This window comes from Echeneis naucrates, chromosome 13 (genome assembly GCF_900963305.1).
Source record: "Echeneis naucrates chromosome 13, fEcheNa1.1, whole genome shotgun sequence".
NCBI lineage: Eukaryota > Metazoa > Chordata > Actinopteri > Carangiformes > Echeneidae > Echeneis > Echeneis naucrates.
In genome coordinates this window covers 1,086,673-1,102,519 of record NC_042523.1, presented here as the reverse complement: position 1 = coordinate 1,102,519, position 15,847 = coordinate 1,086,673, and the positions used below count along the sequence as shown (strand labels likewise).

General features: G+C 39.9%; 1 protein-coding gene across 2 annotated transcripts in view; it reads right to left on the bottom strand.

Moving 5' to 3' along the window:
* Positions 1-804: 804 nt before the first annotated feature.
* pak4 (p21 protein (Cdc42/Rac)-activated kinase 4) overlaps positions 805-15,847 on the bottom strand; it is a 39,810-nt gene continuing 24,767 nt past the window's right edge. Inside the window, exons 7-11 of one of the 2 annotated variants that reach the window (XM_029517627.1) lie at positions 10,272-10,405; positions 9,696-9,822; positions 5,806-5,931; positions 5,569-5,703; positions 805-4,130 (exon numbers count right to left, since the gene is read on the bottom strand). In XM_029517627.1, the coding sequence (XP_029373487.1) occupies positions 3,975-4,130; positions 5,569-5,703; positions 5,806-5,931; positions 9,696-9,822; positions 10,272-10,405 (678 nt within the window). In that variant the 3' untranslated portion in view covers positions 805-3,974. The remainder of the gene's footprint in view (positions 4,131-5,568; positions 5,704-5,805; positions 5,932-9,695; positions 9,823-10,271; positions 10,406-15,847) is intronic. The other variant, XM_029517628.1, reaches the window with a different exon arrangement.

Sequence of the window (15,847 nt, the reverse complement as noted above, 5' to 3'; positions counted from 1 at the left end):
AGTGGTTAGTGCTGTTCCCCCAAAATAAGAAGGGCGCGGGTGGACTTCCCGGCCTGGGTCCTTTCTGTGCAGAGAACTGTATTCTCCTGTGGGTTTTCTCCGTGAGTGGTTGTCTTTGCGATTAGACTGTCCGGGCACTCTGCCTCTCGCATCGGATTATCTGCAGCAAGAAGGATGAATGAAAACTGTGGTGGTTTTTATTGGTAGAAAATATAGTGTTGACATTGTTCTGTCGGCTACAAATAAAACAAATATAACTAAAGGAAAAAAATAACATTGAAAATCGTATTCAAAAAACATTTATTCATTCATCTTCTACTGTTTATTCGTTTCCGGGTCACTCAAATTGGGTGAGTGACGGGTACACCCTGGACCAACAGGTCAACAGGTCAACAACCAACCACACTCAGACCTACGGGTAATTTATAGTCACCAATTAATCCAAACATGAATGTCTTTGGACGGTGGGAGGAAACCCACGCAGGCACGGGGAGAACATGCAAACTCTGCACAGAGTACACCAGGCCGAGAACCGAACCGCAACAGCGCTCACCACTATGCTACCGCACTGCCTTTAAGCGACTCATGGAAAAATTTGAGGGCCTTTTTAGTTGTCATGTGCTGTGAAGAGATTCAGGTTTTTCTTCATATGTTCGAGTGAGGTTTGATCTTTGGATGTTGACAGCTTTTTATTCCCCAACATTTAATGAGCACTGAAGCTCAACAGGACTGCTGTCACTTTCATCCAAATGGATTCTTTGCAGTCTTTGACTTGTTATTTTTTATTTTTATTTTTTTGCAGAGAACACACATGTTAAAAACACAACCATTACAGAAGACACACACAATGGATGACTTTTACAAAAATTGTATTTGAAAAAAAGTAACATTTTCAAAGTGTAGTCAATGTTTTTACAATACCAGTGAAATTTATAAAAACAAGATGGTGCAGGTACAGCGGTGCTGGAGTCTGAAGTTTGACAAAATTTGTCAACACAACAGATCGCCAAAATCAGCTTTTAAACAAAAGGAGAGACAACGAGAAGAAGATAAAAATCTCAGTTCTATTTTCATATGTGGTAGAGGAGGCTGTAGTTATTAGTGGTCATGGTTCCCAGTGACAGAAGAAATTAGCCTCAGTCACCACATGCTCACTGTGAAGAGCATCTGAAGTCCTGAAGGAGCTCCATGATGAACAGTTCATTGGCTAAAAGTTAAGAAACCAAAAGGTCTGTGAGCTCAGAACACAGACTTTGAGGGCATCAGTAACCATATAAACAAAACAAACAAACAAAAAAGTAAAAACTGAATCTGAAGTTAATCTTCAAACATATCAGCCTCTTCCCCCACTATCCCTGCAGTTTCAGTGTCAAGTCTAATTGTTAGTGTTTTAGCCTTAAGACGACGACTATTAATGTAACATAAGGTATTAACATGAACACACAAAGATATAATCTGCTCTGTTAAACTGTTGTTAGTCAGAGACTGATTCAACATGCAGAAAGGTTTGGTCACTGATAGAGAACTGAGGTGGCGCAAAAATGAAACCAGAGACAATTCACCAGGACAAACACAGGAATTTCTGCACATAGAGAAAACCCTAACCTAACCCTAAAATCACCCTTAGCTTCATCTTTACCCTAAAGCTGAAACACTTTGAGAAATAATCGTTTTGCCTTTCTTTCTCCGCAAAATTAAAATAAACCCAGTGAGGTTCAGTCCAGCAAGACCTGGGGCTAGCCATCGGTAATTTATTTTAGTTCTTCTCTCAGTATTGCAGCAACATGTTAATTTTTTCCCCAAAGTATTTCAACACTCTCTCTATGAATTCTGACTTTCTCCACCCTATAACCTTTTGAGTAATATTGTGATTTTATTTTCTTAAATTTTTTTAAACTTTTGGCCTTATATTCAGTCAAATGTAAAAAAAAACAAAACAAAACACACACACACACACAAAAACAAACAAGCAAGAAACAAACAATTTGTTCACAATTTCCTTGCAGTAAAAATGTTTTCCATCAGAAAGTTCTATTATTAATATTACTAAGGTTTACAGTCAGATTCATTTGGGGCCACTATTTGTATTGGGCCCTGGTTTTTAGGAAACACTCAAAGACACTAAAAGTAGGAAATTCTAAATGTTAAAGATGACAGGATGGTCTGAATTGATACTACATGTGATTGCGTTTCAGGCTTCCTGTCCGATCAACCAAAGGGTTCAGACATGACAGATCAGACACTAACCTCAATATCTGCTGGTTTGACCTTGTTACACTTTATTCCACTTTCAGTTTACTGTCTTTGAAGGTGAACAAAGTGTACAAAACACAAGTTGAAAGTTCCTGAATCCGCACAACGTTCACCATGAACCTGGAGCGTGTTCAGTGTTTTCTCTGTCATCTTCTTTCAGAAGACAGTTTTCACTGGTTAAAGTGCAGCGAGTCATCTTTAATTCGCTCTTCTTCATTAGTACAAAGTAGAGTGTGAAATTATATGTCTGCTGCTGGAGATGCAGAGACAATTAATCCTCTAATCTTAATTTAGCAGCAGAGTCTGGGAAGTGTTTAGGGACAGTGAGAGGAGTTTCATGAAGATACAGTGGTTGTTGTTCTCTGCTGCTGTTGATGATTTACTGATGATGAGTCAATCTGTTGGAAATCTATGTGAACTGAAGAAAAAAAAAAAAAAAATCAAATTTGTCAATTTGAGAAAAGTGAGATGAACCCCAAACTCCCGTGTGTGCATATTTATCAGTTTTAATTTTTTTTTTTTAATCCTTTCATTGGCTGCTTGATGCACCAACTAAAATGCAAACAATAAAATAATGACAAGATCAAGATCTTTACACACATGACAAGCAGGAGAAACAAGATTATTCCTGAACTTGATCTTGGATGTCTGAGTAGTTAGGTAGTGAACTAGTTGAAAAGTGATAGTTACATAGAGATTAGGCGAGTAGAACATGAGTTTTCCTGCCAGGGGTGATTTTTCAGTTTCATGTGCTATCACATCCACAGTGTTTCCTGCTCATCTGAGTCACCTTTGCCCATAATGGACTGGGGAAAAAAAAAAAAAAGCTAAATTGATGTCCATAATGTGCATTATCTGCACGCTGGAATAAAGTGGGAATGCAGCTTCTGTCTCTTGACCACAGTGCTTCAAACATCATCTCATGCTTTAAAAAAAAAAAAAAAAAAAAAAAAGAATCACAATAGCAACACAAAAAAACTAAATTGAGATAGTCAAACATCAGGACTGATATATCTCTCTATGTTCATTGTACATACACAAGAAAATAAGGAGAAAATAATTGAAGTTCATCTGTTAAAAAAAACCCAGCTCCAGTGATTACCTTCTGACTTAGAGTATGTGTTCTTGATGATAGCAGACAGCTAATAACAGTATGGCTATGTAGTAAAGTCGGTCTGGCTCATTTCTGAGCTAAAAGAGTTCCTCCCTCAGTAGTAGATTTGGGATATGATGAATCTGAACCTGGGACTCAACAATCAGACCCAAATGTCACTCAGACAAACACACTCTGAGCTAATTGATGTGCAAAGGTCAAATATTCACACTTAAAATCCAGATCAGGTCCAAATGGAAAAGTAAAAACTGCCACAGCCCTTCAAAAAACCTCTACATTTCAATGCAAGCAGCTGAAATCATCCAACAGGCAAGTGGTGGCTTCTCTCCTTTGCATTCCACCGGCACACACACTGACGCACACACACACACAAACAATTATTGCCTCTGATTCAGGGAACACACTCCCCATAGTTCAGTGATTTACCAAAGACAAACACAGAATACCCCTGCACACCTTCCTCTTCACGTCCAACACATTAGTGAAAGTTTAGAGACCATTGTCCATGGCCTTTGACCACCACTGTCACCACTCTGTGTGCAGGAGTATTCTGATTCACTTAAACCCGCACACGCTGCCTCTACTGTCCAGAAGTAGCCATCATGTCTCATCTCATCCTGTTCTGCCTCATCAGAGGGACAATGCATGACGGTGGCCCTGCCTTTGCCAAGAAGGGGTGTTTGAGGAGCTCACTGGCCATGGCCCTCTGTGCTGGGTCTCGCACCAACATCCTGTCCAGGAAGCTCTTGAGCACAGGGGAGACCTTAGAGAAGATGAGAAGACAAAGGAATAAAACACCAGACTATGCCTCTTCACACCAACATTAGATTGTATCACTATTGTCAGTGTCAGATGCTGTGACTCTGTGATCTCAGGGTGAAGAGTAATTTTGGTGTAACAGACCAGCTGACTGGTGTGTTTAGTTTTGGTGGTGTGAAAGATGCTTAGGCCCAGTAAAAGGCAGAGAGCGCCCAGGCAGAGCTGACAGACAGAGTGATTTGACCGGGAGTGAATTCTGATTCACAGCCTTTTCCATTGCAGACTAAATTGTGATAGCAGATCTTATCCAGGAGAATAACAATACAATCCCGTATGTTTGTAAAGTAACAATAAGTGAAGTGATTTTACTGCAGTGGCAAAGGTGCAAAATGGGGAAGTGACTGTGAATTAGACAACACATACACAATAAACTAACAACCATGTTATACTGAAGCTACTAGGTGTAAATGGACATCGGGTTTATGTGAGATTCAAATGTGTGATTGATATAAAAACAAATTTCTGTGAATTTTCTAAAACAAAAGTCATGTACACCCTCTCTGGGAACCATTGTGGTGCAGATGTTTGTGTGCCACAATCAAACTGGGAGTTGTTGGGAGCTATGTTCTCCTGGTAGGGTCTCCCAAGGCAAATTAGGCTCAGAGGAGGGGCCAGACAAAGAATGGTTCAATAGACCTCTTGAAAGAGAGGAGAGAGGAAGGCTAACCTCCTCGGAGGAGGTCCAGGGCCTATGCTAAGCGCATTCCCCTTTCGTTCTCCCCATTTCCTGTTGGCCTCTCTACCATTTCCTAATTGAAAATAAAAAGCCCCCCAAAAAATAATAAGAGTAAAAACAACATAACTACTAAAATAGCAACAAAAGTACCCCCCCAACCCCTTACACACACAGATTGAACACACAGAATTTTATAAATTCAATCTGATGTTTGACATTTTATTGAAGCCAACGAACAAGCAAAGGTTTATATCTTTGAAAACCAACTGTGTGAATATCATTTTTGCACCTGGACTCCAAACTAAATGTATGTATAATCCTTGTGTGTCAGTCACCTCATAGATGGAGGCACATAAGGTGCATTGGTAACTGCTGGAATAAATTTCAAAGCCATGGTATTGCACCTATGTCTCTGCCTCACAAGTCTGTTCATGTTAATCCTTTTGAGTAATTAAGGGCAGATTATTGCCACTGAATTTCATCTGGGGAGGCAGCATTAAAGGGACCTGTCTCCAGATGGGTAGGACATCAATGATTAAAGGTCAATGATAAGTAAAGGATGACTCAACAGCTCATGCATAACATCTCATCCATTGAACCAACAGTTACATGAAAAAAAATTACCCCAGCTCAAATCAAACCCTTTTGTAACAGCACAGGGTTTTCTCTTCCTCTTTTGGATGCTGAGAGTTTGTGGTAACTGTACCTTGTGCAGATTCTTCAGTTTGGGAGGCAGGTTGTCTCGGATCATCTTCATGGCTTTGAGCGGCGGCTCGTTGAAATATGGTGGCTCGCCATCCACCATCTCTATGACCATGATACCCAAAGACCAGATATCCACCTGGACACAGAGCAAATTCACAGTAGTCAAGTAGAAGAAATGCTCTGTTTACAAATTAAATAAGGGTCTAATAAAGACTATGAGGGAAAATATGAGTGTTACCTCTGGTCCATAAGGCAACCTGGATATGAGCTCTGGCGCCATCCAATACGGGGTTCCAACCAGAGACTTCCTCCTCTGGACCTCCTTCGATACCTGAGCACAGAAACCAAAGTCTGACAGCTTCACCTGGAAACCAGAGGGAGGAATGAAAACAAGTTATTCTTCACAGACAGGACATAAAATAACAACATTTTTAACATCAGACTAGAGGATCAAGCAATAATGTATTCTGTTAGTATGTGCTCTACTTATCAGCTTGAACTCTTTCCTAGATCCAAACTGTCCCTTATGATGGTAAGAGGCTAAAGACTCATTTCAGAAAAGTGTGACACTGTGCTGCGGCTTTGACACACTCATTTACACAAGTTTATTTGCAGTGAATGTTATTCTAATTTCTTTTCAGATGGTCAGTGAAATTAAATCACAATCAAATTCAATCAAATTAAAACAAATATTTGAAATGCATTTTACCCACATCAAAATTAATATTTAAATCAAATATATGTATAAGCAAAAACTTTATAAGTCAATGTAGATAAAGTGAGGGCATTTGTGCAAGGTTGGCTATCGAGAAAGATAATGTTGCCTGAGTCAGGTTGACCTCAGGAGATTCATGAAACAGACTCTCAGTGAGAAGTCAGGCTCACACGTAAAAATGCTCACAGACAGAGTGACATGATGATGAAGTTTCACACTTATACATTTGTGTTCAAAATAATAGCAGTCCAACATGAATAACCTGTTTTTGGTAGAAATTATATTACTGCATGGCAAATAATTTACCAGTTGCTGTAGTAGGGTCATAGAAAACCAACAGAGCCAACATTCATGATATGTATGCTCCTCAGTCTGTGTAATTGAATAATGAATTGAAGTTGCGTGTTCAAAAAAATAGCAGTGTGGAGTTCAATTAGTGAAGTCATTCAATCTGTGAAAAAACAGGTGTCAATCAGGTGGCCCTTATTTAAGGATGAAGCCAGCACATGTTGCTCATGCATTTCTCTCTGAAAACCTGAGAAAAATGGGTCGTTCCAGACATTGTTCAGAAGAAAAATGTACTTTGATTAAAATGTTGATTAATGAAGGGAAAACGTATAAAGAAGTGCAGAAAATGATGGGCTGCTCGGCTAAAATGATCTCCAATGCTTTAAAATGGAAAGCAAAACCAGAGAGACGTGGAAGAAAACGGAAGACTACCATTCGAATCGATCGAAGAATAGCCAGAATGGTGAAAACTCAGCCAATGATCAGCTCCAGGATGATCAAAGACAGTCTGAAGTTACCTGTGAGTACTGTGACAATTAGAAGACGCCTGTGTGAAGCTAATCTATCAGCAAGAAGCCCCCGCAAAGTCCCACTGTTAAAAAAAAAGACATGTGCTGAAGAGGATACAATTTGCCAAAGAACACATTGGCTGGCCAAAAGAGAAATGGAGAAACATTTTGTGGACGGATGAGAGTAAGATTGTTCTCTTTGGGTCTAAGGGCCGCAGACAGTTTGTCAGACGACCCCCAAACACTGAATTCAAGCCACAGTACACTCTGAAGACAGTGAAGCATGGTGGTGCAAGCATCATGATATGGGGATGTTTCTCTTACTATGGTGTCGGACCTATTTATTGCATACCAGCGATCATGGATCAGTTTGGATACATCAAAATACTTGAAGAGGTCATGTTGCCTTATGCTGAAGAGGAAATGCCCTTGAAATGGGTGTTTCAACAAGACAACGACCCCAAACACACCAGTAAGCAAGCAGCTTCTTGGTTCCAGACCAACAAAATTAAAGTCATGGAGTGGCCAGCCCAATCCCCGGACCTTAATCCGATAGAAAACTTGTGGGGTGACATTAAAAATGCTGTTTCTGAGGCAAAACCAAGAAATGCAGAGGAATTATGGAACGTTGTCAAATCATCCTGGGCTGGAATACCTGTTCACAGATGCCAGAAGTTGGTCGACTCCATGCAACACAGATGTGAAGCGGTTCTCAGAAACAGTGGTTATACAACTAAATATTAGTTTAGTGATTCATAGGAATGCTGAATCCTGGATATTTTTCTGTTTATACAGTAAATATTTGAGTTTGTAAAGTAAAATGCAGACACTGCTATTTTTTTGAACAGCCCAATGTTCATTTTTCTTCATTTTCTGGAAAGTGAGTAAAGAATTTCTGCTTTTTTCTTCATGTTTTGATTTAGAATATAATGTGCAGTGTCCCCAACGCATGGAAATAAAAACCATTATAAGGATTTTGGGCTTTACTCAATTTTTTTAAACAGACTGCTATTATTTTGAACACAACTGTATGTCATTCACAAAGCCATTTAACCTGGACACTGATGAATTAATTTTTGACAGATGAAACAGACACCCAGGAAACAGGCATATTTGCACACACCATCTCACTGACGGGAAACAGTCCAGGCTTGTTCAGTCGACTTCTCCTGCTAGGCCTGACCACAAACTAAAGTTAAACCAGGCACAGCACCAAAACACCACATCAACTAGATGCTTATCTTCAGTGAGAGATCTTCCTTAAATCAAATTGATTTATTTTTAAAATATGTCAAATCACACATTTTTACAGTTTAGACATTTACATCCAAACTTGTAAGACCACAAGAAGACTTAAAAAAACCCAAGACTGTGTGACTGTGTGGTGCAGACAAAAAAAATACAGATGAACAATGTTTTCCTCATCCAGAGAAATAAATAATTAGATACTTTATTAATCCTGAAGGAAATGATCATCTCAGCGACCCAATTATTTTATGGCATTAAAACAGCATTGTTGAGATCAACAACGTGAAACCAACATTAGTATAGAGGAAACATCTGTGTCAGTGTGTGGGGTTGTTGGCTGTGCAGGCTGCAAGAGATGATGAGTGAAACCCAAGCTCTCAGGTTCTTCAAACCACAAGCTCACAAAGTGCTTTCAAAGACCCTGTGGTCTACATACCCACTCATATGCAGACTCAGCAAGACGCTGCACCACGTCACAAGTTATTAAAACTAAACCTAATAGCTGGGTACCTCCCATCTTGATAATGTGAGGCTGTTATCTGAGTCTGCACACGCTGACGCAGTACATATTATTCACTCGTTTGTAACTAAACGTGATGTTTCTGATATGATCTTTACCGCACCATTGACAAGTTGCAATATCTACACCAAAGAGTCACATGTAGACCATATCTGAAACACAACAGAAGTTTCAACATGCAGAGAGCAGACTGGACAAGTTTGTTGACTGTGACTGCACTGAAGCTCACTTCGCTCTTTCTCTGAGGTTGCTGTGCAACAGTGTTGGTCTCATTTTCTGTAGAAAGCAGAACCTTGGCAGGATGTGATTTGTCATCTGCCTCTGTTTTAGAGTGGTTAAAAAAGTGGCATCTAGTTCCTTCTTAAAGCCATTTCCTTTTTATTCTAGCAAAAGTGGGTCAAGTTGTGTTGATCACCTGTAGTGATCCAGTGAGTTTGGGGTTGAATTCGCATGAGGACAGTCAGTCATGTGCATGTTAGCAGTCATAGAAACTGCACTGATGAAAATTATGGCAAATTAACTCAGTTCAACTTTTGCATTATTCATTGCTGCATATAACTGCTCCAATGATGGACCTTAATATCTTGCATGTTGAAACTGAAACGCTGAAGTGGATCCATTAATGCTGCATTACAAGATGTCTGAGGTGGCAAAAGGTGGCACTGTGATTTTCTACTCTTGAAGCTTTGCCTTGCCCTCAGCATTGTAAAAACATCAAGGCTGATATGTGTTGCTGCTACATCATGAGACTGTGACTGCTCAGATCAATTTGTTGTAAATCACTGTTGTAAGTCTTAATTTTTACAGTTTTACAGCCTTTCAGATGTCACTCCTCTTGTGAAACGTACCCGGCCATCGTGAGTGAGGAGTATGGAGTCACTCTTTATGTCTCTGTGGATCACACCCTGTGTGTGGAGGACAGACAGTGCCTTCAGGACAGACAAACACACCGTGGCAATCTGCTCCTCATTCATCCTGGAGAGTTGACGACAAAAGGAAATGCCATGTCACACTGCTATGGAGAAACAACGGTTTTACCCTGTTGATTATGACCATCTCAGAAGAGGAGGGTTTGTTGTGCAGTAACTACAAATACAGACCAGAGAAGCTTATAATTGAGTGTACAGACAGAGCCAAAGACACAGGTATTTCTGGAAATATGTTGCATAAGTTGACAAATTTGTCTGTTTTCAAATGTCACAGGCCACACATTAGATGACACTGCCCCCTAATGGAAGGAAAGTGAGAGTGGCTTTTACAGCATACACAGTTAAATAGGGTTAGGCATAATAATCAAAAGATGTCATTAGAAACTAAAGAAATTATATTGTGAACTACAGGTTCACATACCCACTCATGACCCACTTAAAGAGAACAACTGTGACATAGATAAAGAGAAGTTGGTTTGACTCTCAGTGTCTTACCTGGTGTGTGTCACAATGTCAGTCAGAGCTCCACCCTCCAGGAACTCCATTACGACCCAGAGTTCATCCCCCACCAAGTAACTGTTATACATCTCCACCACATTCTCATGGTGATAGTCCCGCATAATCACCACCTGCAGTTACCATAGAGACAGGTGGACACACAATGACATCACCCATTAGACTTTAGAGAAAAACAGAGCGCCATCACTGAAAGTTTGTCATGAATTAACTCAAATGTCTGAAATAAGCTGTGACCCTGAGAAGGCAATGGAAGCATTAGATGCCCTTATGTAAGAAAAAAAAAGTCCAAATGATGATGTCTGATGAGGGAGCGGACTCTCTATATTATGAGATGTGACTGATTTTATATCTGAAAGCTTCATGAGCCTATAGAGAGATGGGTGTGGGGTTCATACTGTGTTTTGACATGAAAACTATAACTGTAGTAATTTGCTGGTGTCAGTGAAGTAAAGATGAGACTTTTACTATTTATCCATAGGAGAAGAGATGGCTTTTGTTCTCCTCTGGAGATGGAAAATCCAACAAAGGTTGTTGAGTTAGACAATGCATCACAGTATGGACTCAGTGATCACATTGCTAGTGACACCTGGAAATTATCATGTAAGCCAATACATGTACCTTATTTGTTCGTTTTTTTTTATGAGTAACAGACAAAATATGCAAATGTTTTAGGCATATGTAAAAAACTGCTATAAAGTAAGAATACTTTAAAAAATAGAAGTGTTACTTTTATCAATTACTAATATATAAAGTAAATGAGAGAAATCTAAATCAAATCAATATTTGGTTGGACCAATTTTTCTCTTTTTAAACAGCATCAATTCTTCTTGGGACATTTGCAGAGAGTCAGGAATTTTGTAGGACATCTCATGATGGGTAAAAGCAAATAATGCGCTCAAGACCGTTTCAAAACATACTGATGGCATTGGTTACAGAAGGATTTCTAAACTTCCAAATGTTCCAGTGATCACTCTTGAGGCCATAATCCAGAAGTGGAAACATCATTTCACCATAAATCAGCCATGACTAGGTGCTCCTCACAAGCTTTCTGACAGAGGAGTCAAAAGAATTATCAGAAGAGTTGTCCAACAGTCAAGGACAACTTGTGGAGAGCTTTAGAAAGACCTGGAATTAGCAGGTAGAACAGTTTCAATGAAAAAAATAAGTAATGCACTCAACAGCTGTGGCCTATATGCACGCTCACCACGCAAGACTCAATTGCTGAAGAAAAAAACATGTTGAAGCTCATTTAAAGTTTGCTGCACAACATTTAAACAAGCCTGTGAAATACTGGGAGAATATATTCTGGCCAGATGAGACCAAAATATAACTCTTTGGATGCAATAACACACACCACGTTTGGAGGTCAAATGGCACAGCACATCACCCCAAAAACACCATATCAACAGTGATGTTTGGATGCGGGAACATCATGGTGTGGGACTGTTTTTCAGCATACAGCACTGGAAAACTTCATGTAACTGAAAAAAAGGATGAATGGAAAAATGTACCAAAACATTCTTGATAAAAATCTGCTGCCATCTACCAGGATGATGAAGATGAAACAACGGAGGCCATTTCAGCAAGCCAATGATCCCAAACACACAGCCAGGGCAACTCTCACTTGGCTTCAGAGAAAGAAAATAAAGCTGCTAGAATGGCCCAGGCAATCACCTGACTTGAATAGAAAATCTATGGAAAGAAATGAAGAATAAGAAAAATGGTTCAATGCCTATATTACCCGCTGCATGATTAAACAGTTATTCCAAACAGATGCTAATGATCCTAATTTTCAAAGGTGGGTTGAAACACAGTCATTAACTGAAACAGAAAGTGATGTGTAGGAACTTAAAACCAGGGGCAAAATAGACAAACTCTGTGAAAGTTAATTCCTTGTCACAGGTCATATACCATGGCAAGACTGAGCATGGCCACAAGACACAAGGTAGTTATACTGCGTCACCAAGTTGTGTCCCGGGATTTCAAAGCGGACTGGGTTTTGTAATGTTCAAGTTCTTTTGAAGAAGCACAAAGAGACAACATTCAGGGCCATCGACTCAGTGGTCAGCCAAGGACACTGTGCAGCAAATGAAAATCACATCATGCCCTTTAAAATCAGATGATGTCCAACGGTGCCATAACCTACATGTATGAATTGGCAGGCCAAAAACACCATACATTTGACTTGGAAAAAAGTCCAAAGGGACTTAAGTATGCATGAAAAGACAGGAACTGTGGTGAAGAAAAATAGCAGCAAGTGTTTTGCACTGGTGAGTCAAAAGTTTGAATATTTGGCTCGAGAAGGCGACCATTTTCTCTCCCAAGGTGCTGAAGAGCAGTATAAGTGCTGAGATGAGTTTGGAATTTGGTCAGGATTAATGGAGTCCTCAATGCTAAGAAATACAGCCAGATAATTATCATCGTGCAATGCCATCAGTCTGATTGAGTGAAAATATTTTCTGCTGCAGGACAATGTGCCCAAACGTGCAGCCAATGTCATAAAGAACTAGTATAGATCTCAACAACATCAAGTCTGTCTGGGATTAAATGAAGTTACAGGATTTAAAATCTGTGGTTAGCTCTCCAAGATGTTGGGACAACCTCCCTGTTGAGCTTTTCAAAAACTGTGCACAAGTTAACCTAAAAGTTTGAATTGTACCTACAAGAACTAATGCTGTTTTGAAGGCAAAAGGTTTTAACTAAGTATTAATTAAATTTCTCCTCTGTTCATTCACGTAGCATTTTGTTACTTGATAAAAAAAAAAAAGAATTCCTAATTTAGCATATTTTAACACATACCCAAAACTTTAATGTTTTAACAGTGAGTTTATAGTTGATATAAATTACGGTATATTGTAATGAATTATCTTGACATTCTAATATTCTGCCCTTTACGACAAAATTCACAGCTCACAGTTAATATGCTTTATCTGAGGAGTCACGTGAGGACCTAGGAAATGGCCGCATTTTGGATAAGCTCCCGCTCTCCGCCGACAACTAACAACCATTAGCTTATATACATGCTCCGTGGAAGTTTAAGTAATGTCGTAAGTAATCGATACTTCTATGCAGGCAAAGTTACAAGAAGTTGCGTAGGTCTGAACCACACAATGAACCAGTGAAAACGATGCGTACAAATGCGCTTGCCTTCAGCTTCCATACAAACTAACCCTGTTAGCCCCACTTGCAGCGAAGCTAGCCAGAGGAACAACATGGAGGATGTCCTCGCAGAAATCTCAAACATGAGCTCGACCCTGAGTAAATTGGCGAGTGATGTGTCGACGATGAAATTGGACACAACAGAACTCAAAAACACAGTGCTTTGCAAACACGGCTTGAAGAGGCATAAAGTCGTATTTCTGATGTGGAGGATAGCAACGCTAGCGTGATTAATGAAAACAAAAGTGCTAAGACAGTGAGTGAAGCAACTTTGGAGCCGTGTCAATGACCAAGAAAACCAAGGGAGATGTAAAAACATTAAACTAATTGGACTGAAAGAAGGAAAACAAACGGGGAAAGTAATGAATGACTACATCAAGAAAATACTGAACGAAGGACTGGGGCTACATGGGGAATAGTATGAGATAGAGAGGAGCCACAGAAGTGGAGGACCCAGGTCAGGTGACAACCAGCCACTGCGGGTGATACTATTGAAATTTCTACGCTACATGGCTCGGCAGAAAGTTTTAGCGGCCGCGAAAAACAGAGGGATACGGTGGGAGGGCTGCACTCTCTCAATCTACGAAGATATGATTGAGGAGCGCTCCGACCTGCGAAGGCGATTCTCCCCAATAATGAAAGCTCTGTGTGATCCTCGGGTGAAACTCGCTGGCACATCCGGCAATTTTGAGGTTTACATGGAAGGGGAAGAGACTGAGCTTTACTGACCCAAAGAAACCTGAGATCTTTGTTCGGGAAAACATTCAAAGCACGGAGAACGATGAACGATGACGTGAATATGAGGAGAGTGGAACTTTATTCGGAAGGCACGGCGGAGACGGAGACTCTGGGGCGCTGCTGTTACCGGACGGTTGGTGAGAGGAGGAGAAGGTACCGACTATAAGTCCCACACGGACCGGAATCATATTGACCCCAAGGCTTACTACACTGTCATGTTCATTTTAAAGGCAGTGTTTTTGGAGTTACTTGTTATTGTACATGTCCCTGTTCTGGGACACTGGTTCTGGAGGCATTTTCATTTCCGTTTTCCTGATGGCAGGAGTAAGGCATTAATATGTGTGGAAGTAGCGAAGGACAGCATTATGGTAGAGGGTAAATGGAGACTAAGGTTTATACTCATTACTATAGTAATAAGTAGTGGACATATCAATATAGTGACATGGAATATTAATGGCTGTAGCACACCAATTGAAAGCAAAAAATCTTAACTCTAAAGGTACAGATATTGCATATATTCAGGAAACACACTTCAGGGACCAAGATGAAGCTTTAAACATGAAATGTGATTGGGTCGGTCATGTCTTTCATAACTCAGTTTCAAGTAAAAGCTTTGGGGTTGTTTTCCTCATCAACAAAAAACTGAATTTGCTATAGTAAATCAATTTAAGGACTCATGAACGGATCCTGGTTGTAGAAGCACTTATTAATGGCGTTAAAGTCGTACTTTGCAACTTATATGCACCAAACATAGAAAACACATAATTTTTTCATGAGGTCAATAAAATAGTGGGCGATACAGATGGTCAGATTATTTTAGGGTGAGATTTCAATCAAACATTAGATGATCATTTGCCTGGAGTAGTTGTCAATTTAGAAAGAAGCTATTTCCAAGATATCAGACTATGTTTAAGTACAGCAGGCTTTACAACAGGTTGGCAGAAGTTAGAAATGGGTATTATGGCAGGGTGTACAATTTCTCCATTAGCATTCACAATGGCAATGGAGGTAATTATTAAAGCTTCTAGGTGGGTTGTAGGTGGAGAGAGGCGGCAGGATGGGATGCGCCTTACACCAATTAGGGCATATGTGGACAACATGACGTTGATAACTACGGTGCCATGTATGAAAAGAATACTTGAGAGACTCAATAAAAACTTAAAGTGGGCTAGTATGAGAATCAAGCCTAGTAAGTCTAGAAGTATCTCAATAAGTAGAGAAAGATTAAGTGATCGAAAGTTTGTAATAGATGAAGAGGCAATTCCAATAATTAGGGAAAAACCAGTAAAGAGCTTAGGTAGGTGGTACAAAGCAGATTTGCATGACGGAGAACAGGTAGTGCAGTTTAGGAAGGATGTTGCTGAGGGACTGGATAGAATAGATAAATCAGGACTTCCAGGAAAGATGAAGCTGTGGTGTTTGCATTTTGGATTATTTCCTAGGTTGATGTGGCCACTGTCAGTATATGAGATTCCAATATCGGCTGCAGAGAAAATGGAAAGACTAGTAAGCTTTTACATTAGGAAGTGGCTCAGGGTTCCGAGATGTTTAAGCACTGTGGCACTGTATGGGAAAGACATACTTCAGCTCCCAGTATCTAGTTTAGTGGAGGAGTTTAACTGTACTAAGGTTAGGACAGAGCTCCTGTTATCTGG